The 26,175-nt window shown below is 39.9% G+C and overlaps 1 protein-coding gene across 4 annotated transcripts in view; it reads left to right on the top strand.

Annotated features, from left to right (window-relative positions):
• rbm27 (RNA binding motif protein 27) overlaps nt 1–26,175 on the top strand; it is a 163,209-nt gene that overhangs the window by 7,817 nt on the left and 129,217 nt on the right. For all 4 annotated transcript variants that reach the window (XM_041193308.1, XM_041193306.1, XM_041193309.1 and 1 more), the window contains exons 2-5: nt 11,120–11,238; nt 17,285–17,421; nt 19,797–19,891; nt 22,732–22,934. In XM_041193308.1, the coding sequence (XP_041049242.1) occupies nt 11,120–11,238; nt 17,285–17,421; nt 19,797–19,891; nt 22,732–22,934 (554 nt within the window). The remainder of the gene's footprint in view (nt 1–11,119; nt 11,239–17,284; nt 17,422–19,796; nt 19,892–22,731; nt 22,935–26,175) is intronic.

Here is a 26,175-nt window from a genome sequence, read left to right as displayed (position 1 = left end):
GGGAGACTGGCTTGTGACTGACAAAAATGAAGAGGTTTCATTTGGGAAGTCACTGAACATGAGAGACTTGATTGGGAATGTGCAGAGGCAAAACTGAGGCATCGGTGAGAGCACACAAACCTCAAAAGAACCCAAGCACCATATGTCCTCTATTTAGCAGAGTAGGCAGATCACATATTGGACTTATCAGCCACCTCCAAATTAATCTAACCGGAGTGGGAACAAGTAATCCTTGATCCTGGGAGATTGTCTAAGATGAAGTAGTAGAAAAGGCACAGTTATCTCAGTTAAATCACACTGGGAGATTTGTGTCCTGTTTCAGTGCACATGACAACCTTAAGACTGGATAAAACTGTAACTTGGGCTGTATGTTTGACTCCTGTGGAATGGAGCTTCTAACCACACACAACCTTTGGTCTTTGAGGCGCAAGTGGCACCAACTGAGCCAAGGTACCAGCTAAACAAAATTCTTCGGATATGTCATGATATGCTTTCACTTCTTCATACTCATTTTGCTAATCCACGTGTTTTTTTTCCCTATGACTCCGCCCTCACTTTTAAAATAACTGTTTAACCTATGAGTTTTTTGGGTGTGGATTTTATTTTTGTTCAACCGCTGGAGCCTTCGGCTTTTTCCTTCTTCTCTCGGATTAATATTTTTCTTTGTAGAACTTTTCTTATTGCCTCATTATAAAGGTTTGCATTTCTATGTTTGATCAGCTTTTCTCATCCTTATTTTTTCACGTTTCTTTTATGTCAAGCAGTAAAGCCATATTTTTTCCAAGTGACATTCTTATTGTCTTTAAAAAATGAAGCTCTTTGCAGCTCTAGAGTCAACTTGTTTCTTGAACATAAATCCACTGTTGTATCATTACAGTGATATCCACACTATTCAGTGGACCCCTTCTCCCTTGTGAACTGTAAAACTAACCAAAAATTCTATAGGAATTAAGAGATCGATATAGAAAATGCAGAATCCCGTGAAATAAATACCGTTTTTCAAATAATTAGTATTGACTGAATTGTGGCTGTTTTTTGTATGTTCCTGCTGGCATTGGCACTGCCTCTGGGTTCTGCCTGAGCCTGTGTTTCCCTCCCATTAAACTTTGAATATCATGAATGAATAAAATGAGTAAATTTGGGTGATTTTTGTTTTTGTGAAGTTACTGTGTTCTCTGTACAGATGACGAGTGTTTAATGAACTCTTTCAGAATTGTAGTGGCCATGTTTTAAAATTTAAAAAAATGATCAAGTCTTATTTTTAAAGAAGTTATGTCAGTGTTAATTTGAATAAAGAAATTAAGTTTTTTAAATTTGGTGCACTTCTTTATTTTATAATCCTTACAAATGAAAGGAAATCCCTTTTGCAAATATTGTCAGAAAGACAAAGCCCTTTATCAATGGCATATGGAAAAGGGAAATCTGGACGTTCAGAAATTTTTGCATGGAGCACATCTGTGCTCTACTGTATCTCCAGTGAAAGGCAAAAGAGACAAAAGTCTCTTAATTGTTAACTATCTGAATGTAATCGTTCGCTCTCAGATTTGTTTGTTCATTCCTTCCATGGAAGCTGAGATTGTTCAGTGTTTAATTTGGTCTGGGAACTTGGATTGGAATGTTGCTTGTCAGTTTCAGACTGTATATATGTATACTCACCAATATCCTTCGGTAAAGGCAAAATACTGGAGATCTGAAACGAAAACAAAAAATACTGGAAAAACTTGGCAGGTCTGACAGCGCCTGTGGAGCGAGAAAGATGGAGATAACATTTCGAGTCTGTATGACTCTTCTACATATCTAATAGGAGGTAGCGATGTGGTGAAATATATACTGATTATGGGGGGTGGAACTGGTGAAGCTGGATAGAAGGCCGGCAAAGGGGAGATGGCAAAATATGTCATAAACAAAAGGTTAAAGAGTTGTTAATGGTGGTGGTACTGGCTAAATGAGGTGCTAATGGTAACATTAAGAAAGCAAAATGTGATAATGGCCAGACCGGGATAAGCACTCTGGAAAGTGACAGATGGCCCGAGTGGAGGTGGGGTCGGGGGAGGGGACAGTAGCAGGAAGAAAGATTGAAAATAGGCTAAAAGCTGGGGATAAAACAATGAATGAAAATGGAAATAAATTTTAAAAACAATAATGAAAATAACTGGAAAATATTAATAAAAAAGATGATTATGGTAAAAAAGGGGATGAAAAAGGGGGTGGGGCTGGAGGAGAGAGTTCATGGTCTGAAGTTGTTAAACTCAATGTTAAGTCTGGAAGGCTGTAAAGTACCTAATCGGAAGATGACGTGCTGTTCCTTCAGTTTGTGTTGAGCTTCACTGGAACATTGCAGCAGGCCAAGGACAGACATGTGGGCAAGAGAGCAGGATGGGGTGTTGAAATGGCAAGCAACAGGAAGACCTGGGTTATGCGTGCAGACAGACCGAAGGTGTTCCGCAAAGTGGTCACCCAGTCTGCGTTTGGTCTCTCCAATGTAGAGGAGACTGCTCTGGGAGCAGCGAATGCAGTAGGCCAAATTGAGGGAAGTGCAAGTGAAGTGCTGCTTCACTTGAAAGGAGTCTTTGGGCCCTTGGATGGTGAGGAGGGGGGAAGTAAAGGAGCAGGTGTTGCACCTTCTACGGTTGCATGGGAAGGTGCCGTGAAGATACTTATGGTGTTGCTTGTTGTTAAGTGATATAAATATGAACTTTATTAGATTATGTTTTGGGACTGTCTAAGCTAAGGTGGAGGCATGAAGGGGTCATGTAACCTGCTCTGAATTCTGTCCAACAACAAGCCTGGGTGGATCGGTTGTTAAAGTTGAATGTTATTTTACTGGGGAGAAGGTACTAGGTGTTCATCTGTTGCAAGAGCAGTTGCGCTGACTGTGGGTAGACTGTTAGTCTCCAAGTCTCACGCGGAGGTGTTAAGAATGTCAGGCACTATAAACATTTGCACTTTCAATGGTCAGTTTAATTCCAAGATACAGTGGAGTTGGAAGTTGAAGGATGGGTAATCAACATTTCTATCTAGATACAAGGCCCATGTAATTCACATTGTTATGGAAAGAGCTTTGGAAGGGAAAAAATGTCCACAGAAAGCCATTGTAGTATTGGGTTACAGAGCTAGGATATTACTGAACCTCTCAGACAAATCAGTCTACAGCCATTTGAGAGGCAGAAAGCAGAAGATAGAGGCAGCCAGTCCTGCACTTGAAGTAGTGAAAATGCTGACTCTTATAGTTCACCACACAGAACATGGCTGGGAACTCATGCTCAGGTGAAGAGACCTAGTTAGTGAGGATTTAGAGGAGGCTGGAAGATTCACCTAGCTTGGAATAGAGGGAAAAAATCTCCATTGTAACCCTCACAGCTAAAGTGGGTTCTGGGATTAGAAGTTACCAGGCTGGGAAAGCAAAATAAAGGAAACAAGCCCTCAGGAGCTGAGAGTAATTTGGGACTAGTTCCTTTCTGAAGAATGATGTGTCCACTTAAGGGACGATATAACGTATAACTGTAGAGGGAGATTTTCAGTCATGTTGAAAGTTAAATGGGGAGTTTCTTGTCTGTAGTTTAGAGTACAAATTGTTGCTGAATAGTGTTTGGACAATTTTTGTATGTTTGCAGTAGAAGTGTAAAATCTTGAAACCTTGTCATGTGACCCTTTCAGTAAGTCACTAGAAATTCAAATACCTTCTTAAAAAGTTATCGGTCTCCATGGGGATCGTAACATAAGTCAGGAACTGCTTTCTGTAAGAATAGGAACAGTATAGTGTCCCACAATTTGTGCTCGGGTGGATGAAAGACGATTGCCATTCATTGCATTTACACTTTTGCACTGCGATTTGTGGTAATTATAATGCCAAAACAGCTCAACACCCTCTACATGGGATCAGGAACTTTGGTGAACAGAGCTAGCAACTACTGTGTTTCCTCAACCAGGAAGGATCCTTTCAGAGACATGCAGTAATTTTAACAGCCAAAAACTGATGAGTTAATATCAGGACAAAATGTTAAACTGTTAAGCAACTGAAACCCCAGTCTGACCCACCCACTTCCATGTTCAACTGAGTGCGGGGCAGTGAGCAAACTGCCAACATGCTCCCTGGGTTGGGGATTTTAATATTTTCAATCAGCTAGCAGCCTGCTGTTTAAAGTGCAATGCAGATTTTATAGTAGGTGGCCATTTCCTACATGAAGCTGAAGGGAGGCGATTACAGCTTTGGGGAGAATGTGTATATGCCTCTTACATGCCAGGAGGTGGTGAACGTGCTTCTCTCCTTACCTTCCCCCGGGATCGTGGATCAGACCCACCTGCTTTGAACGTCTTCCCTGCCTAAGGGAGAGCCAAACTTGTCAATCAGCCTGGCTTCATGGGAGGAACCTGTCAATGGCATAAGGTGTATACTGTGCAGTGAAAACCTGGATTTTGTGGTTTCTTGTCTGAAGCTCCGGCCCCACCTCTGCCCACCACATAATCTGCCCTTGTTAATGTCCAGGCAGCAGAGTCTAATCAGGGAAGGATAAAGTTAAAATATTTAATTATAAAATCTTGCAGAGAATGTGAATTAGAGAGAAATGACAAAAAAAGTTTAAAAAGAAATTAAATGTTTTAAAAATGACCAACAATCATTAAAATATTAAGTATTGAGACTCCACACAGTCAATTTGCTGTGCCAGTAAGTTTGTTTGGCAGTAGTTTAGGCTTTTTACCTCTTGAAACATTTTGCTTTTGCTTGACTGGACAACTCCTAACATTTTTTTTAGCATATTTTGTAGATAATAGGTAGTAAGCACAACAACATCACAACCTTCCATGTCTGAATGCTGAATGCCTCAGCGAGGTTTAAGTGTTGCAAAGGTTTGTAGAGGAGCAAGACAACTCAGACAGCAACTTCCTGATTTCCACATTTAACTGCTTATATGCAGATGCTGAAAGTTATTGTTCGTTTTTTTTAATAACATTGACCACAGAGGAATATAGGATATTATGTTGAAAAAAAAAGTTTTGTTTTGTTGATGAGGTTAGTGGTATGAAAATTTAAGATCACAAAGTATAATTCATAAATCAAGGAACGTTTACTTATAAGTTAATTGCTATAAAAACTGGTGGTCAGAACCCTGGCTTTGTTTTTGGGGAAGTTCAAATATTAGACATTGTAGTATGTTTTATTCCTGGAGGGTTTCTCTCTTTGCAGAAGATTGTCTTTAAGCCTGACACACAAATTTGCATTAAACAGTGTGATGGGTACCTGAAATATGTCTATGCATCATGATTTTTATGAATTACTAACTAAACTCTCATGTGGTAGGGAAGGGTATTTGTTATTTTTAAGGACAGGAATATTACATCATGTAAAATTGAATGTTATCCTGCTTTTGCTGAACTGTAGCTGTAAATCTGTTTAAGAATATGTTAAGTTGATGGTAGCACTCTCGGTCATGTGTGGTGTGATGACGCCCTGATTTTGCTGAAACAAATAGGATAGTGGCTAAAAATATTTCGATTTTCAAAATAAGATGGTTTTCAGTGGTTTCATTGGTTACCCATTAGTCTTTTATTACCAGTTGAGACTGATTTATTTTTTTGTTGATTTGGTTTGCTTTGCACCAGTTGGTTTTTTATTTGTTGGTGTTTTAAAAAATAATGTTAGTTCATCTAAAGCAAGCGTGGTTTAATGCTTCCACTTGTGATGTTTGAAGATGTAATGGTACAACATTTTGTAGTGTGCGTTACCAGTCCTTTATGCAAGACAGTTAAGGCTTTAAAAGCTTAAGGAGTTAAACTAAATGTTTAAACTTGTGTGGAGCAAACCTACCTGTCTTATATCTGGGATACAGACATTGCAACTATTATTTAAATGTAGGTTTTGCCAAGCTCTAATTTTGCTTATTATTGGTGGGTTTGCAGAGCTCAGAAGAAAATATGTGTGTCAGACAAATAGAGCAGTCAGTGGTAAACAGTGAAGACCATTGGTTCACCAACAACTGAAAATGGATTCTTACATTTACAAAGACATTGCTTTGCTGTGTACTTGCACTACTCCTGACAGATTCCCTTAGTTATACTTTTAGATCTGAGATTTGGAATAGTCCCACTTGAGGGAATGCAGCACCAATGTCACACTCCCCCAGAGCTGCACTAAACTGTCTGTCTATATTAGGCACTCACAGAATCTCACAGTGCAGAAGAGGCCCTTCGGCCCATCGAGTCTGCACCGTCACGTGAGAAACACCTGACCTACCTACCTAATCCCATTTACCAGCACTTGGCCCATAGCCTTGAATTTATGATGTGCCAAGTGCTCATCCAGGTACATTTTAAAGGATGTGAGGCAACCACCCTCCCAGGCAGCGCATTCCAGACCGTCACCACCCTCTGGGTAAAAATGTTTTTCCTCGCATTCCCCCCTAACCCTCCTGCCCCTCACCTTGAACTTATGCCTCCTGTGACTGACCCTTCAAATAAGGGGATCCGCTGCTCCGTATCCACTCTGTCCATGCCCCTCATAATCTTTTACACCTCGATTGGGTCGCCCCTCAGTCTTCTCTGCTCCAACGAAAACAACCCAAGTCTATCCAACCTCTCTTCATAACTTAAATGTTTCATCCCAGACAACATTCTGGTGAATCTCCTCTGCTCCCCCTCCAGCGCAATCACATCCTTCCTATAAAGCAGCGACCAGAACTGCACACAGTACTCCAGCTATGGCCTCACCAAGGTTATATACAACTCTAACATGACCTCCCTACTTTTGTAATCTGTGCCTCGATTGATAAAGGCAGGTGTCCCATATGCCTTTTTCACCACCCCACTAACATGCCTCTCCACCTTCAGAGATCTATGGACACACATGCCAAGGTCCCTTTGTTCCTCAGAACTTCCTAGTGTCATGCCATTCATTGAATACTTCCTTGTCAAATTACTCCTTCCAAAGTGCAAAATTGTTGTTCTCCTTGTTGGTAATTGTAATATAGAGTGTTAACAGAAGAAATTGAATTTACTTCGGAGCAGTGAAGTGAGCAAATATTGACATTAAAATCCATTCTTGGGTCCACTTGGCAAATTGTGTGTTCAGTGTTGGTTTGCTACTAATTGTTTAGTGGACTATTGCTGTTTTTGAGCCCTGCACTTGACAGAACACTTCATAAAACTGCAAATAAAAAAAACAAACACCAGAAAGACTCAACAGGTTGGGCAACATTGGCTAGAAACCACAAATTAATTAATGTTTCAGCTATAAACCCTGTTTGAAAATGTAAAATTGCAGCGGTTTGGCATTTTTTTTTAAACTCATGACTGGGTATACTTAGGGCAAAGAGGAGTGTAACTTAATGATACCTATAATTGTTTGGTAGTACAGAACTTGTATATTGCTGAAAAAAGATGTTTTGTCAAAACTTTTCATCTTGCACTCATTCGTACAATTGCAAGAATACCAATGTCAGGGGAAGCAACAACTTTGTACTGTATGAAAAGAGAGAACATGATATTCCTGCTTCCCCTGATATTGGTATTCTTGCAATTGTCCTGATGAGTACAAGGTGGAAAGTTTTGACAACATCTGTTACGATCCCGGCTGATGTTCATACTGGGCAAGTCAGATCCCAGAGGGAAACCTGGCTTGAAAGATCCTAACCTTTTTTTAGAAACTGTGGAGGAAAGTTACTGAACAAATTCACAGGAGTCTGCTAATGAACTTTTAACACACACAATAAAATATTTATTAAACAGGAAAAAATGAACTATATTACACCAGACAAAAAGGTTGAAAAGATCTTGATACAAACACAAGAAAATGATTCAAACTCACACTATTCCTTTTACCCCAGGAATATCTTTACAGACACGTACAAATTCAGAAGGATAAAACAATTTATAAGATTTATCTTATACTCTAATATTCAGGCTAAGTTTGAAGTACATGTGAATTAATAGGCAAACTGTGGTCAGACACACCATACTCCAAAGTAAATGACAGATGTGGCTGAAGCTTCTCAACAACCCACCCAGACGTTTGTCACATTGAGTCATCCAGTCTCACTGAAACTTTGTTTTTCTCATGAGGATTTCCAATCTCCTCATTTGAAGAACTTGCCTTGGAATTCTCTCCAATTGTCACTCCCACTTGGATGGTTGCAACAATGGCCCACCTCGCAGGGCTTCGATCTCACCACCTGAGATTCCTTCCCCTGGATCTCCGAGTACACTCCAACTTCACCTTCTGAGCACAATTTCAAATCCTTGGCCATGCCAAGCAGAACACTACTGCCCCAAAAAGCCTGCAGTAACGAGTCACCAATCTTGAACTCCTCCTTGGATTTTCAGGGTCTCTCTCAAACCTACTTCACTTCAAGTCTGCTCCCTGCAGCTCACTCTTTAACTCGGAGTCACCTCTGCTCCTCTCCTTCAAGACCTATTTCTGATTCCTTTTTCTGCCCCTTAACTGGGATTCTTTCTGGGACTTCTTATCGATCCCTGTCTTTGTCTCTGCCTGGGACTTTCTTCTGGGACCTCTCCCTGTCCCCCTTCCCATGTCCTGCTCCTTGGGATGCCTTCTCTGGAATGGCACTCTGGTTGAGGTCACCTGACCAGTTTTGTGCCATTTCACTCCTTGCTTCTGCGCAGGCTTGCAGGGCCAGTTCCTAGCCTGAAGATCGTAACAGACGTGAACTGTGAATGTGTGTCCAATTTCTGGCTGGCATGTGCAGAAGACCCGAGGCCCACCGGGAACTGTAGTTCCCAACCTGTGACTCCTGATTTAAAATTAAGATAAGTATCTCAGTTTCCTACCACTGCCCTGAAGTGATGTCAGTTGCCAAGATGTCAATCCAATGCCAATAATTCTGTAGGTATTTTAAATGCTGCATACATTGATCCAAAATGAACTAAGTCTTAATGATCCGTGGCCTTGTATTCAAAAATAGTGAATATTAAACTGAGCCCCCTTTAAAGCTGAAATATGATATTGGAACTCTGAAACTTCTTCCAGTCTTGTGTTCACTGCCTACTGGCTTTCTGAGTCTGTTCTTCATTCCACCCTGGTTTGTGGAACCCCTAGCTGTTTCAGCTCTACTCTTTGGAACTCACTCCTTAAACACCATCTACATCAATCTCCTGTGCCATTAAAAGCATTCTGAACATCCAGCTCTTTGACCAATCTTTCAGTCTTCAAATTCTTCCATTAAGATCCCACCTGTCCATTCTTCTGTGAAGCACCTTGCTATCTTGAAAACTCAATATAAATGGAAATGGTTGACCATGTGCAAATAACCTTTCTGCCCTAGAGAAGTTTTGAAGAGAGAAATAGCTCAACTTCACAGACTAGGTAAGTTAAAAGTTCAAAGCCTAGTCTGTCCTTGGTTGGGGTAATTGTAAGGACCCCAAAAGCAGCCTTAGTGCTTCTGAATTATGGAAGAGAAAATAGGCCACAGTTCGTTCCCTTGATTGCTGGAAGTGGATATTTGTGGATGTTGGATGAGGACAGGATCAGACATTATTTGTGATGGTCCTCCCCATGCTGTTGTACAATGTACTCATTTGTCAAGATTCGTACATGAATGTTCTCCGTTTGGGCAGGGTACATGAGAGCAAATAGTTACTATAACTGAGTAAGGAATTTAACCTGAACAGGAAGAGAGGGGTAAAATAAAGATGGCTTTAATGTCAACTTTTGTCCAATAATATTCTTGTCAAATGTTTCAGGATGTTCTGTTATGTTAAAGATGTTATATAAAGGTATGCTGTATCAAGAGCAGATGTCAACATTTACTTCCAAAAACCTCAAAATATGTGCAATTGAGTCAAATACACTTGTGTATCATAAAACAGAAAACATAAAATAACGTTTTAACATTTTACATAAATTTCCAGAAATGCCTGAAAGTGGTTGGCGTGTTTTCAATTGTAAAATTTTTGTTGCATTGTGTAATTGAGACATCATGTCGGTCCATGCCCAACAAGGACAACATGGGGACACCCCTCCAAGCTCCCCTCCAAGTCACACTTCATCCTGACTGGGTCAAGATCTTGGAATGCGTTACCTAACGGCACTAGTACCTACACCACAGACTGTAGCAGTTCAAGAAGTTGGCTCACCACTACTTTCTCAAGGGCAGTTAGGGATGGGTAATAAATGTTGGCCATCTCAGAAAAAGCTTTTGTGAGTTTCTTAACAAAAACAGTGAACCGGGGAGACGATGTAGTGGTAGTGTCACTGGACTAATACGCTAGAGACCCACTAGAGACCCAGGGTAATGCCTTGGAACATGGGTTCAAATCCTGCCATGGCAGCTGGTAGAATCTGAATTCAATGAATAAAATCTAGAATTGAAAGTTGGTCTCTGTAATGGTGACCATGAAACTATCATTGATTGTTGTAAAAAACCCATCTAGCCTACTAATCCCCATTATGGCAGGAAATCTGCCATCCTTACCTGGTGGACCTGTATGTGACTCCAGATCCACAGCAATGTGGTTGACTCTTAACTGCCCTCTGAAATGTAAGACTAGTAAGTTACTCAGTTCAATGGCAATTAGGGGTGGGCAACCCATCAAAGATTTTTTTAAAAAACTACCACGTCTATTTATTAAACCTTAAATTATTTCTGTGTTCTCTTTTATATTCCCTCACAATATTCCTAACGTGGCTGGAAGGTAACCTGGATGGCCTCTGTTAACATAGATCAATTCCCTTTCTGTTTGTGTCCCATCTCTGAGTGGGTAGAATCTGTGATGCAACAGGGTAGTGTGCCAGTATAGTGGACTATGTCTATTACATAATAAATGTTCACCGTAGGATTTTTTGTGGGGGGATGTTGGATGAACAACTTGTAACAATTGAGATCCTGTGCGGAAGTAAAGTTTATGAGCAAAAAAGGATGGAGATTTGACCTAGAATGGAAAATGAGGAAACCAGTTACCCTGTTGATGGCAATTTTCTGCAGGCAGAGCTCCTTAGTGAGATCAGTCTTAAACATCTGTGTTGTGTGGGTTAGATGTCATATAATGATTACAGCACAAAAGAAAGCCATTCAACATGTGTTACAGAAAGCATCCCCTCCCCCAATAAAATCAAATGCGTTGGTCTAACAATCTAGTGTTTGATTTTTCTTTAAATCTTATTTTTCAGCTGCGATGCTGACCCATCAGCTTTAGCAAAATATGTAGTGGCTTTAGTTAAAAAAGACAAGCCAGAAAAAGAGCTGAAGGCTTTGTGCGTTGATCAATTGGACGTATTTCTGCAAAAAGGTAAGATTTATGCTGCTTTGTATTTTCTCCTGTCATTTTTTGAAGCTACTGATTTATGCTGGGATTACAGTTTTACATAAACTGATACAAGTGACATGCATCATGAGTAAACCTAGGCTGAAGCTTTTGGTAAACTATTTAATCTTGAGAGAGGTGGGAGGGGTGGGGGGTGGTGATATCATCACCAGTTATGTTTTTTTCCAGCAGGCAGGTAAGCTATGAGAGCACTGAATGATTTTCCATCCCCCTCCCTTAAACTGTACTGAGGCCAATTGTAGCCCCCCCCCCGTTGACCTGGCTAAAATCAACTAATTTAACTCACATTCTGGTTTGAGCATGAGATCTTCATGATCTGTATAATTCAGTTCCACAATGCACAGTACATTTATCAACCAAATGAATAGAGAAGCTGTTCTGTTTTTTTTCTGGAAATCTCCACCTCACCTGACTAGAATGTTCAGTGCCAACAAATATTTTATGTTCATAATTTATCAGACTCTCATTACTAAGTGGTTGAAAATGCTGTTTTAAGCTCTGCAGTACAAGTTTCAGCTTACATTCACTTGCATGTTTTCTAGTTTTTCTAGTAATATTGAGGATTTTAAAGACTAGGTCTATGCCGACCAATTTTTTGTAGTTGAATTATCTATGCTACTAAAATATTTAAGTGCATGCTTTGCATTTTGTACAGTAGCTGTCTAGTGTGTAGCATTTTAAAAAAACTCAATACCTCTTGGATTCCCAGCTACATGGCATGGGTTGAGAATTGGTTCAGACTAGAAGTAGAGATTAGGAATAAATGTGTCTTTTTTGGAGCAGCAGGCAGTGACTAGTGGAGTACCACAGGGATCAGTGTTTGGGCCCCAGCTATTCACAAAAAAATATCAGTGATTTGGATGAAGGAACTAAATGTAATGTTTCCAAGTTTGCTGCCGACACAAAACTTGGTAGGAATGTGAGTGGTGAGGAGGATGTTAAAAAGCTTCAAGGTGACTTAGACAAGTTGAGTGAGTAGGAAAATACATGGCAGATGCAGTATAACGTGGATAAGTGTGAACTTAACCATTTCAGTAAGAAAAACAGAATGACAGTATTATTTAAAAGGGGATAGATTGGGAAATGTTTATGTACAAAGGGACCTGGGTGCCCTTGTGCACCAAATACTGAAAACAGGCATGCAGGTGCAGCAAGCAGTTAAGAAGGCCAATGGTGTGTTGCTCTTCATTGCAAGAGGACTTGAGTACAGGCACAAGGATGCCTGACTACAGCTGTACAGAGCTTTGGTGAGACCACGCCTGGAGTGTTATGTGCAGTTTTGGTCTCCTTATATAAGAAAGGATATAATTGTCATAGAGGGAGTGCAGCGAAGGTTCACCAGACTGATTCCTGGAAAGTCAGGATTGTTGTATGAGGAAAGATTGGGTTGACTAGGCTTGTAATCATTGGAGTTTCGAAGAATGAGAGGGGATCTCATTGAAAGGTATAAAATCCTGACAAGACGAGACAGACTGGATGCAGGGATGATGTTTCCGCTGGCTGGGGCTTCTAGAACAAGGAGTCACAGTCTCAGGATATGGGGTTGGCCATTTAGGACTGAGATAAGGAGAAACTTCTTCACTCAGAGGGTGGTGAACCTGCGGGATTCTCTACCACAGAAGGCTGTGGAGGCCAAGTCACTGAATATATTTAAGAAGGAAATAGATCGATTTCTAGAATCCAAAGGCATCAGGGATATGGGGTGGGAGCGTGAGTATGGCAGTTGAGATAGAGGATCAGCCATGATTATATTGAATGGTGGAGCAGGCTCAAAGGGCTAAACGACCTACTCTGCTCTTATTTTCTCTGTTTCTAGAGTTTGAAGCCATTTTATTATTGCATAAAAAAGCAGCAGCTTCTCTAAAGCTGTCTCATTTGACTGACAGATATTGTCTGTATGCCCCTTGACCTAAAAGCAAAGATAGTTATTGTTGGAGGTCAGCTTTTAAACCCTACCAGTGATAATGACTTGTTTATTTATATAACTCAATTTGAATGTTAGAGAGGTGAATAGATGCTGACTGCAAAGTAAATGTATGTAGTGATGCAGCTCTTAGCAAAGTCAAATCTGCCATCTAAAATAACTTTTGTTTTGTGGCCTACCACTGTCAGTATAGAGTCGAATCTAATTAGAGCTGATGCACTACCTTGTTTTCCCCTTTTCAGCTTGGATCACTGGATACGTGATACTGGAGTGTGCATTGTTTGAGACATATTTTGCTAATAAAATTAAGAATTTAAATGCAGCCTCCAATTAAAAAGTATGAAAGTTTAATAGAATATCTGAAGTATGCTTCTTTAAGGATGAATGCTTTTTTGTTGGTTGACAGTGCATACCTAAATGGCATGAGAACTTTCCTTTGTTTACCAATGTAGCAGAGCAGATAAGCCTGGAGTTTTACAAATACAGAAAACGTATCTCCCTTTGTCTGAAGGAATCACAACTGTCCAATGGCTTATTTTCCTGAATGATGATTTGGCTCTCCATAATTTTTTCTCCATTTGAATTGAGAGTCTGCATTTGTTGCGTATGAAATATACTTTAGGGATGAGCTGTGGCTCATTGGTAAAACTCTTGCCTTTGTGTGAGAAGCTGTGAATTCAAGTCCTATATCAGACATAAGCACAAAATCTGGGCTGACACCTCAGTTCAGTACTGCAGGACTGTTGTATCTATCAGAGGCACTGCCTTTCACATGAGCTGTTAATTTGAGGTCCTGTCTAGTCTTTCAGATAGATGTAAAAGGTCCTATGGCACTATTTGAAGAAGAATAGTTAAGTTCTGGTCAATACTTGTCCCCCCAACCAGCATCACTAAAATAGATTGCCAGGCCTGGACTTTGCGTTAGTAATAATGGCAAAACTGTCGGTATTTGCCTTAATTACTCTGCTGAAACTAATAGCAACTTCTGGAGTCCTCATGTGTGTGGATAAATCCAGAAGTTGCTGGCAGTAATCCTGTGCTTCTTCCCAGGCTACACTGTTGAAGTCCCCACAGACTACAGTCAGATAGAAATCACTGAAATGACAAGAGCTTGCTGTTTTAAGCTATTAGTCTTGCTGTAAAAACAATTGGAAGAAGTTACACCTCATTGAATGAGGTGTAACTGGATTTTTAATGACTGCTAAGTTTCTCATTACTTCTTAAAAGCTTTTTCACCCTGAAAACTGACATTTTTATTTGTGGAGTGTCAAATGTCTCTTTTATGACAAAATTCCACATTTTAAAATCATAAAAAAAGTGCTTTGATATATCCTTAATTCCAAGTGTATTTCTCGATCAGTATTTTTGCTCTCTCTGTAAAATTTGATGAAAAGTGAAGGATAATCAGTGCATTTTACTTTCTGGATTTCTGCCTGAGAGTACCCTGTTTAATTACATCACTGTTGCTGGACACCTGAAGGTTCCCTTGACTTGGAGATAGATTCAAATTAGCATTGGGAAAAGTGAAATCCATGTCATGATGATTGCTAGTGCTTTTTGGGGAGTTTTCTTTGAGGTCAGTCGTGAGAACAGAAAAACCCAAGTAATAGGAACAGGAGTAGACTATGGCCCGTCGAGCCTGCTCCGCCATTCAGTGAGATCATGGCTGATCTTGGGCTCCAACTCCACTTCTCTTCTGTTCCCCATGCCCCTTGATTCCCTGAGAGACCAAAAATCTGTCTATTTCAGTCTTAAATGTATTCAATGATGGTGCATCCAAAATCCTCTGAGGCAGAGAATTCCAAAGATTCATAACTCTTAGAGTGATGTAATTTCCCCATATCTCAGCCTTAAATGATTGGCCTCTTATCCTGAGACTCTGCTGCTGAGTTTTAGATTCCCCAACCAGCGGAAACAATTCCTGCATTTACCCTATCAAGCCCTTTCAGAATCTTGAATGTTTCAGTGAGATTTTCCATTGCTGCTGACTGCAATATCCAGGCCATTTTCTCATTACTATTTGTGGGACCTTGTGTGAAGAATGATTGCTGTGTTGCCTACATTACAACAATGGCTACACTTCAAAGGTAATCAATTCACACAAAGCACTCTTGGGAGCTCCTGAGGTTGTGAAATGTGCTATGTCAATTTAAGTTATTTCTTTGTTAAAACGTTGACGGTTTAATAAAGTTAATTCTGTTTCATCTGTGTAAATTTGCTGAATTTGCTCCAGATTAGTCAGAGAATAAAGTAAATCTTTCCTTGGGACCAGTATTAGGAGCACTCCAGAAGCGTGTGATTTAATCATTCATTGAATTCTCTGTTTCAACTGCTGTATGTAATAAATCTTTCCCCAAAAGATGTTCAGGCACTGCTTAGTAAATGGTGTCATCCTGGCCCAATGAAAACCACCAGTGTTAAGTTGAACATGTTTCACTCAATCCAGCAATATAGATTTAACTTCTTAGCCTAGGCAAGAAGGCTCAGTGTAAAATGCTATTTGATATTAAAGCCTGCTGTCAAATATAAAGGTGCAGGTGCTTTGAATTTTCTTATCAATGATAGCCTGTGCTCTGAAGAATGCGAATCTCATAAGGCTGATGTAAATGCTTAATGCAGATCTCTTACTTTCTGTAAAGTTGGAAGGATCTGCAATTTGTATTGCTTCATCATGTTTATTAGACTGTTGGTTATTATTTACTACGCAACTGTATTTTAGCATTTATTTTACAATACAATAGCTCTAATTTTAATGAGGAACCAGTCAGCCTGCACTGGTTACATAAATATCATATTAGACATTGTGTCTTTTTTCGACTCCAGCAATAACAGTAACATACGCCTGGGTCAGGTTGCCTGGCAATTTAATATCCCTGGCATACAACGTGAGTGTTGACAGCTGTCAATAAAAAGGGAGATGGCAATCCATTCAAATCGTCCTGAAGAACACTGAGAATCATGATTGGCTTCCTTCTGTGCTGTAGGATTTGGGATACATTGCCTGTGTGGGATTTTTGAAAGAATTATCAAATCAAATGTTGTTCTGTAGTTGTTTCCCTATAGCCATGCACATTCTTTTTAAGTATGTCTGTATGTCCAATTCCCATTTGCAAGTTAAGTATCGAATCTGCTTTCACCAGTCTTTAAGGCAAATCTAAACTCATTTAATACTTCTTTTCATCTCTCCTCTGGTTCTTTTGTCAATTATCTTAAACCTGCTATCTCTGGTTACCACCCACCCTCCAGTGAAAACAATTTCTCTATTTACTCTATCAATGCCTCTCATAATTTTGGACAATTATGTTAAGTTTCTGCAGAACAATCCCCACTTCTCTAGTCTCTCCTCATAAGTTAAGTTCCTCATGCTTTCTGTCACTCTGCTAAATATCCTATGCAGAATCTCCAAGGTCTTAACATCCTTGCTAAAGTATAGGCTCAGAATTTGATAAAATAGCTGAGGGCTACCCTGTGATTTTTTAAAGGTTTAGTATAAGTTTCTTGCTTTTGTACACACTATTTTTAAAGCAAAGGGCCCCTTCTGCTATATTAACAACCTTTATCAACTGTGTTTTGGCTTTTCTTTTCCTTTTCTGTCTTCTGAAAATGTTTCATGTTGAGGCATATGAGTTGGAGTAAAAATGGTTCAAAAATCTTTTTCTGAATTAAAAAACACCATTTTTTTGTTGAGTAAAAGCTGTGGTTTGTTTCTTTCCATAAAGGACCATAAATAAATCCTTTCATGATAACCTTCTGCAGATATACTGTATACTGGGAAGTTTTCTTTTAGGAATGGATAGCAGTATCTCTTTCTTTCATTTTCTCCCTTATTGCTTCAATTCTTTGTGAGACAGTGGAGTTAACTGAAACAGTTTTGACTATTTTGAGAGTTGTGGTTAGTAGTGATTTGTAAGAGAGTCTTTGTACATGTAAATAACTAAGCACTCTATGAAAGCATTGTATATGTTCCTTTGTGAGGCACACTTGGTGATTAAATTATAAGTAACTTATTTTTGTGAAAAATGTTTTTTTTACATTTTGCTTTCTCTGGCAGTACTTCTCATCATTGGTCTGTAATTATTTTGATAGAAACTGTTGGATTTGTGGATAAACTTTTTGATGCTTTAAGCACAAAGAACTACGTGCCACGACCAGAACAGCTTGTCCAGGAGACATTAAAGCAGGACATGCAACCTACATGGCAAGAGAGAGAGGACAAGAAAGAAGTGAGTAACAATATGTCTACTTCTGTGAGTTAGTTTTTGTAGTAGAGTATGGCTAACCTGGTGAAAATAGCATTGAACTAGTAATTCAGAGAACAAGAATTTGATGAATCTGTAACTTGTGGGTTGCCATCTGGTTCACTAATCTCCATTATGAGAGAATTCTGCGATGTCTACCTAGTCTAGCCTACATGTGACTCTTGCAGTACCTGGTTAATACTTGATGTTCTCGGGGTTAACTAGGAATGTGCAGCTAATATTACCTTGCCAATGTTGCTTACATCTCAAGAAGTTTTGTTTTAAGAAACGAAGGAAGTGACCTTTAAATGGATTGAAACTAATTAAATCGCAAGAAAAAAATGGATGTACAGTCAGTTCACCTTCAGTAAAAGATTCTCACGCAAATGTCTTTAACTGCTACTAATTGATCCCAGACCAGCATAATTCAGTCAAAAGCTTGAACCTTGCGACTATGAATGAATAAGGGATGATGAAGGCACAACAGGGGTGATGTGTTGTTTGATGACTGGGGTAAAAGATGCGAGTAGGAAAGATTTTTCTTCCAAACACAAAATCTGGATTTAGGAGAGAGATGGCATAGAAATTAGTTCTGGTCAGAACTGAGCAGATGTTGAAACTACTTTTTAGAAGACTCAACAGGTCTGGCGGTATCTGGGGAGCGAGAAACAGTTAATGTTTCAGCTCTGTTCTGATGATAGGACACAGACCTGAAAGGTTGGGCTGGATTTACTGTGGGCGGAGGGGAGTGGGTGAGGGTGAGGTGGGTGTCTAGTTCATCAGTGGGAGAACTGGTGGGAACCCCACGACACTTTCATGGGGGAGGTCCAGCCAATTTTAAGTGCCCCTCAGGCACTTAATTGATCAGTGTCAGGTCTTCCCTGGGAATTAGGGTCCTAGTGGTGGAAATCCCACTTGCCAAGACTTGCTGGCCAGTTGGAGGCTGGCAGCTCTCCATTTCCGGCAGAGCCTCTGGGAGCACTCCGAGGACTTCACTGGGGATTGTCATTGATTTTCCTAGACACAATTGTCGAGATCTGAAGTAAGAAAACTTAATGCTACAAGCTTATTATTATCCATTCACTGGTGAATAAAATCAGGATTCGGGTCATGGGGAGGACGCTCTGGGAGCTGGGATGGGAGGTTGGAGACAAGGCCAGAGTGGGTGGCTTTCAGTGGCTCTGCCCCCCCCCCCCCCCATTCCCTTCCCAATGCTGGGTCCCGCGATTGGGCACTTAAGTGCCTGACAACGAATGCTCCCCCTTGGTAGGCAGCTGGCGACCCCAACAAAGTTTGCTGGCCAGTTTTTGGGAGGCATGGGAAAGCTGTGTGATTCTCATTCAATCCCTGAGCCACCACTTAGTTCCAGTAGCTCAGATAATTGGTGTCAAGTGGCTCATTTAATGAATTTCTTGCATCAGCCTCTTCCTGCCTCCAACTTAATCACGAAAGGTTCTTTCATCGCTGGCAGACGAACAGGCGGCCTCTCCTGCAATAAGTGGGCCCGGCTGCCAGGTTCCCTGCTGCAAAGGGCTGGATTAAATTCTGTCCGTTAACTCTATTTCTTTTTCCACGAATGTTGCCTGATCTACTGAGCACTTGCAGCATTTTCTGCATTTATTTCAGATTTCCAGCATTCAGTGTTTTGCTTCTTTTGGGAAGATTTTATTCTACAATACAATTGTCACCTCCAGTTGTATCTCATAGTTTTGAAAATTTGCAGAAGTTTTTTGGCGTGAAAAAATGGATTTGTTTAATTTTAATCTCATGGATGCCATTTGTTGCCGATATCTGATTAAACAATTTGAGGAAAAGTAATATGAAGTTGCGTATAAACAACAAATATGTGTATGGATGTGTTACAACATTTCTTTGGCAAATAATCGACAATTTTTTTCAGGCATGTAGCATTATTCCTGACTTTCTGATTGATGTTCCGTTGATGATGATGATGGCCGTTTGGTGGGAGATATGCTGAAGGTCAAAACAGTGGGGATGGTTGCAATGAATATCCAAGAATTAGAATAATTCTAGCAACTAACATTTTAGGTCGTGATATCGTAAACTTTGAACAAGTTACAGACTCTAATGTCTCGATAGCCTGTCAGATTTCATGATGCAAGACTGCTGGGTTGCAGTGGTATGTTTGAGTTGCATGAGAGGCCAATGTCTAAGAGGTCAAGCATTTTGGAAGTTGTACTCGGAGGTTAACTGCTGAGATGCGATCATTCCATTCTTTTATTTTATCCATAAGTTGTCATGGGAGATGCAGAAATCTCAATGTGACTAGTGTTTCTCATATCTTTCTGAACTGCTAACTGCAATTAACATTTTTTTTTTACTGCTTATTGCTATTTTAGGTTCCCTTGTATGATGAGGATCAAGATGGCAGAAAATCCTTATTAAAGAAAAGTCACAGTCCGTTTAAACCCGTTTTGGGACCGATTGACACAAGGTATGGCCTTAAACCCAAATTACTACTTAAAATTGAGCTTGCTTTTAGCACAGATAGAATTATGTTAAATTTGATTCATGTGATCACTAGTCAAGACTTTTTCTGATTTTTGGTTTTAGAGGCAGTGTATAAATAAACAAAAAAAATGGTATTGATTTTGTTTTGGGGAATGCAGTAAACTCTGGACAAATGCCCCCTTCTACTTACTTTCCATAAATCCGTGGGGAGCTACAAGCTAAATCCAGCAGAGATGTATTGCTTGCAAATTCTGTTGCTTTGTTTTTCATGAATTATGGATATTTATTATTTTTAATATATTGCACCACAATGTACTTATTCAGCATGATAAATAAGTAATGGTTATCAGACCATTTCAGTTTCAATGCTTTTCTGATTTTTTTGTAATGTTACAATATAAAATGGATAACGATATTAAGGAGATGAAATTCTCATTGTAATGAAAAATGGAAGAATGCCTTTTTTTTCCTCCATAACTAATGCCCTACAAATGAAATTGCAGCATCATCATTTGCACACTTTGATAGCTTTCCTTAGTGGATTTTAATTACGGAGTAAACGTGGAACTTTGATTAAGAGATTTTTGCATTCAAAGTAATTCTTCTCTTGGCACATTTCAAGATTGATATTGCCTAGCTATATGCTGAATGCTCATGCATCTTGTAATGTTAGGTTGGAATATTTTGTCAATGAACAATAAAACCTATCTTGTGTTTTCAAGGAAATTATTTCTGAATGTGTCTTGATTCTTCCCACTGTCACCTTCATTATTTTAAAGTTCTATCCACTACCATTTGATTCACTAGGACGCTGGTCCCAGCCTAGTTTAAGTGGAGACCATCCCATTGGAACAGTTCCCTCTTTCCTTGGTATGATGTCAGTACCCCATGAACTGAAAACCCCCTTCTCAGCCACATATTTAACTTTGGAACCTTTTTGTCCCTATGCTAATTTGCATGTGGCTCAAATAACAATCCAGAGATTGGTTCTGTGTTCTACTTATAGAACCATAGAACCATAGAAAAGTTACAGCAAAGAAGGAGGCCATTCAGCCCATTTTGTCCATGCCAGCCCGAGGACATCCAGGTGCCCTTCCTAATCCTGCCTTCCTGCACCCGGACATAGCCCTGCAGCTTAAAGCACTTTAGGTGCAGATCCAGGTACTTTTTAAAAGAGTTTAAAGTTTCTGCCTCTACCACCAACTTGGGCAGCAAATTCCAGACACCCACTACCTTTTGTGTAAAAATGTTCTTCCTCATGTCACCCCTACACCTTCTGTCATTTATCTTGAGTCTATGTCCCCTGGTTCTAGAATTCCTCATCAAGGGAAACAATTTAATCCTGTCCACTCTATCTATTCCTCTCATAATTTTGTACACCTCAATAAAGCCACCTCTCAGCCTTCTTTGTTCTGAGGGAAATAACCCCAACACATCCAATCTCTCCTCGTAGCTACACTTTTCTAACCCTGGCAACATTCTAGTAAACCTCCTATACACTCTCTCCAGAGCTATTACGTCCTTCCTGTAATGTGGTGACCAGAACTGCACACAATACTGCAGTTGTGGCCTCACCAGTGTTTTATACAATTCCAACATTATAGCCTTACTTTTATATTCTATACTTCTGCCAATGAAAGAGAGCATTCCATATGCCTTCTTTGCAACCTTGTCTACTTGAACTGCTGCCTTTAGGGACCTGTGCACTTGTACGCCAAGATCTCTCACTTCATCTACCCCTCTTAGTATATTCCCATTTATTTTGTAATCCCTGTAACTGTTTGACCTCTCTAAATGTATGACCTCACACTTCTCTATGTTAAAATCCATCTGCCACTTTACCGCCCACTCCACCAACCAATTTATATCGTTTTGGAGATTATGGCTATCCTCTACACTACCCACTATTCAGCCAATCTTTGTGTCATCTGCAAATTTTCCAATTGTGCCCCCCACGTTCACCTCCAAATCGTTAATATATAACACAAACAGCAAGGGTCCCATCACCGAGCCTTGTGGAACACCACTTGAGACAACTTTTTTTATTTTTGTAGGGGCCATCTCCACTTTGTACAATTAGGATCTTGCTTTCAAGTGCTTCCCACTGGTTTTCCACTGTTTTATCCTCCAGCAGTGCTGTCCAGTCCACCTCAGCCAAGTCCCTTCTCATTTCTGCAAAATTTGCCTTCCCCCAGTTCAAGACTTTTACTCCTGCCTTATCTTTGTCCTTTTCCATGGTAATGCTAAATCTAACTGAATTGTGATCACTATCCCCGATATGATCGCCAACTGTCACTTCACCCACTTGCCCTTCTTCATTCCCCAAGACTAGGTCCTCTCATTCGGTTTGCATCTCCTCTCATTGGGTTTGTCACTAATTGGTTGAAAAAATTTTCCTGGACACGCTGCATGAATTTTTCTCCTTCAGTGTCCCTTATATTGTTTGAGTCCCATTTGATATTAGGATAGTTGAAGTCTCCTACTATTATTTCCCTCTTGTTCTTACAAGTAGAAATTTGCCAACATATTTTTTCTTCTATCTCTCTTTCACTATTTGGGGGTCTGGAGTATACTCCCAGTAGTCTGACTGTCCCTTTTTTATTTCTAAGCTCAATCCATAAAGCCTCATTTGTTGACCCATTTAGAATATCATCCCTTCTGACCCAGCCACCTCGATCTCAATTAGTAGATTGTCATTTCTATCAATGTCACTAACTTCAGTTGAACTAAAGTTTGATTGGATTTTATTTTTAAAACATTTTGATCTGAAAGACCATAATTTTATAACAAGCACAAATACGATGTGTCCTTTCAATTTGTCAGAACTCGTGATGACAAAAAACGTGAGGAACGACGACGCAGGGACTTCGAGAGATATCCTCATCCCAGAGATCTTTACCGAGAACGATATGACCGTCGTAGGGGCAGAAGCTATAGCCACAGTCCAACAAAGAGCGCAAGTCGAAGTCGCAGTCGCAGTCGAGACCGGACTCGAGATCTTGGGCGCAGCAACAGCACAAGCAGAGGTAAGCTTAATATGCTTGTGAAACATGTAGGCCTTGTTTTTTTTATTTCAGATCTTGAAAATTGTTTCTTTTTAGCGTTTGTAAATTTTGGGTGGTGGGGGTAAAGAATGGTGCAGTGGTGAGTAATCTATTTACCATCAGCATTGATGCATTTAATGGAAAGTTGATTTCTCTGATATGGCCTGCTGATTGCTAGGTTTTCCCAATGCTTTAAAGGAGTAAAATCAGGCAAAAATTGATACTGAACCAAATTGGAGATATTGGGATAGGTAACCAAAAGTTTGGTTTAAGACATACTGACCCTAAACTCTGGAATTTGCTCCCTAAACCCATCCACTTTTCTTGCAAAGAACTGAAGAAACTCCCCAACTGGTGATGTAAGAAGGGGACAGACTGAGTGATACACTGCGATAGGATTGAATGTCATCATTCATTCAACTTTTCATTTGTCTTTTTGTTCCAGTGAAGGGAAATTTTAGTGTTATTTTAAAATATATATGGGACTAATTGGTGGAAAAATTTACAATTACTCATCGAGGGCTAACTGGTAGAACATTTAGGGTGCTATATGTGTATATGTATTGATCAAAGCACCCATGGAATTACAAAAGGGAAGTCATGCCAGATCAATTTAATAGAATTTTGAGTTAAAATAGCACAGCATGAGTGGCAATATAGATATAGTTTATTTAGATTTTAGTAAAAAATTTTATGCATTATTACATGGAAATCTAGTTGGAAAAATTAACAGATGGTGTGCATTTTGCCTGAGTAACAGCAAATAGAGGGTTTATTAAATAACAAGTGTTTGGATGGAGAGTTGTGTCGAATGGAGCTATGGGGTTCTGTTGGGCTGGTCAGTATTCTTCAGTTTTACGTAATTTATCTGAAAAGATGTGTCTATAGATTAAGGAGTGTTTTAAAGAATGAGAGAGAGGCAGAGGAGTTTAGGGAGGGAATTCCAGAGCTTTGCATTGCGACAGATGAAGGCATGGCCACCAAAGGTGGAGCAATGAAAATCAGGTAAGTGCAAAAGGCCAGAATTGGAGGAGTGCAGGAATTTTGGAGGGTTATGGGTTGGAGGAGGTTACAGAAATAACTAAGGAGTGAAGCCTTGGAGGGATTTGGAAAGAAGGATGAGAACACTAAAATAATTTGGTTCCTATGATAGAACATGGGACCAAGCTTTACGACTATGTAAAGCACGTGCAGGCAATTTGAAGATGCAGTTTAATTTCAATAATTGTGAAGTCATGCACTTGAGGATGCAAAATAAGGAGAGGAATTATAGCATTAATCGGGAAAATACTGACTAAGCCATATCAGTAAAGGGATTCAACAAGAAGTCAAGCTAAGGTGTGGCCACCTTCAAACAACATTTGAGATATCTGGGTGCAAATTAAGGAACCTTGTAAATAATGAAGAATATCTTGACATTAATTAGCCTGCGCTGGAAATGGCATAAAGAGGAGCTCAAGACAAATAGGGGACTAGAGAGTAAAATGTATGAGAATTGACTCTGAACTGGGACTGCTGTTGAAAGAGGAAACTGAGGGAGAATATATTAGAGTTACCTCAACCTTAATAATTTAGATATGTTGGGAATAGGAGTTTTTAATTTAGGAGCACAAGTGTAAGCTGAAGAGAGGCAATTTCAGGCAGACCATGTGATTATTTCATTACAATGGTGGTTGGTTTTGGAATGGTTTACTAAAGAACGTTTTGCTGGAAAGTCGCTTGGATTGCTATCGCTATCTGTAGAATCTTGTATGTTTACAAATTGACTGCTATGTTTCCCAGATTACAGCATTGTTGGGGGCAGGCAATGGTGTAGTGGTATGGTAACTGGACTAGTAATTCAGAGCCCCATGGTAATGCTCTGGGGACCTAGAATTCAAAAAATCTGGAATTAAAAGTCTAATGATGATCATGAAACCATTGTTAATTGTTGTAAAAATCCACCTTTTTCACAAATGCCTTTTAGGGAAGGAAATCTGCCATCATGTCTGCCTACATGTGACTCCAGACCCACATCAATGTGGTTGACTTTTAAATGTCCTCTGAAATGGCCTAGCAAGCCACTCAGTTGTATCACAATCTCTAGAAAGTCTAAGGAATGAAACTAGATGGACCACCTGGCATCAAACGAGGTACCAGAAAGGACAGCAGCAAATTCAGCCCTGTCAACCCTGTAAAGTCCTCCTTGCATTAGCTTGCCATAGTTATACTCAAGGAATCAAAAACTTATAGATAATGCTCCAGACACCACAAACACCATCCTTGGGTATGTCTTGTCACACTGGCAGGTCAGACCCAGCAGAGGTGGCGGTACAGTGGTATACAGTCATGAGGGTGTTGCCCTGGAAATCATGAACATCGACTCTGGACCCCTTGAAGTCTCATGGCATCAGGTCAAATATTGGCAAGGAGAGTCTCTGCTGATTACAACATATCAACCCTCCAGCTGATGAATCAGTGCTACATTGAACACCACTTGAAGGAAGCACTGAGGGTGGCCAATACTGACTGTCCCTAACAGCACTGTGTGTGTGCCTACACCACGTAGGTTGCAGCGGTTCAAGAAGGCAGCTCACCACCACCTTCTCCAAGGGCAATTAAGGATTGGCAACAAATGCTGGCTGAGCCAGTAATGTCCACATTCCACGAGTGAATACATAAAAAAAAAGAAACTACATTTGAAAAATACTTCTTTGACTAAAGCACTTTGAGAGATCCTGAGGTCATGAAAAGCATTGTGTAAATACTTTATTATTTTATGGATAGAGACTTGAATTTTTTTAGAATTATAATTCTTGGAGTTAGCATTTAACTGAAATGGAACTCCGTTCATTTGCTGCTACAGATTTCACATTTTTTAAATTTAATCTCCGAGGCTGTTATAGTACAATTGAACATCAAATCTCTGGGTTGCTGGTTTAGTACCATAACCACTACATTGCATACTCCAGTTAAGTATGTTCTCATTGGCATAAACCTGTTACTCTCTCTACAGCGTTATACTATGAGGTTTGTGAGAGGCCACTGAATTTTGCAGGCCTTTAGAAAGGAAATCCAGGCTGTCTGACATCTTCCCAGATTTAGAGGGATCCTTACCTGAAGTGTTTTGGAAATTTTCAAATGTTTTTCTTAAATCTCAATAGGATGCTTGTGTTTAAACGAGTTAGGCACCTGGAGTACAGTGATTAATCATTTTACCTGTAGGCCTATGGGTTTTATTTTC

The sequence above is a fragment of the Carcharodon carcharias genome, chromosome 8 (assembly GCF_017639515.1).
Source record: "Carcharodon carcharias isolate sCarCar2 chromosome 8, sCarCar2.pri, whole genome shotgun sequence".
Lineage (NCBI taxonomy): Eukaryota > Metazoa > Chordata > Chondrichthyes > Lamniformes > Lamnidae > Carcharodon > Carcharodon carcharias.
This window is presented reverse-complemented; position numbering and strand designations above follow the sequence as displayed.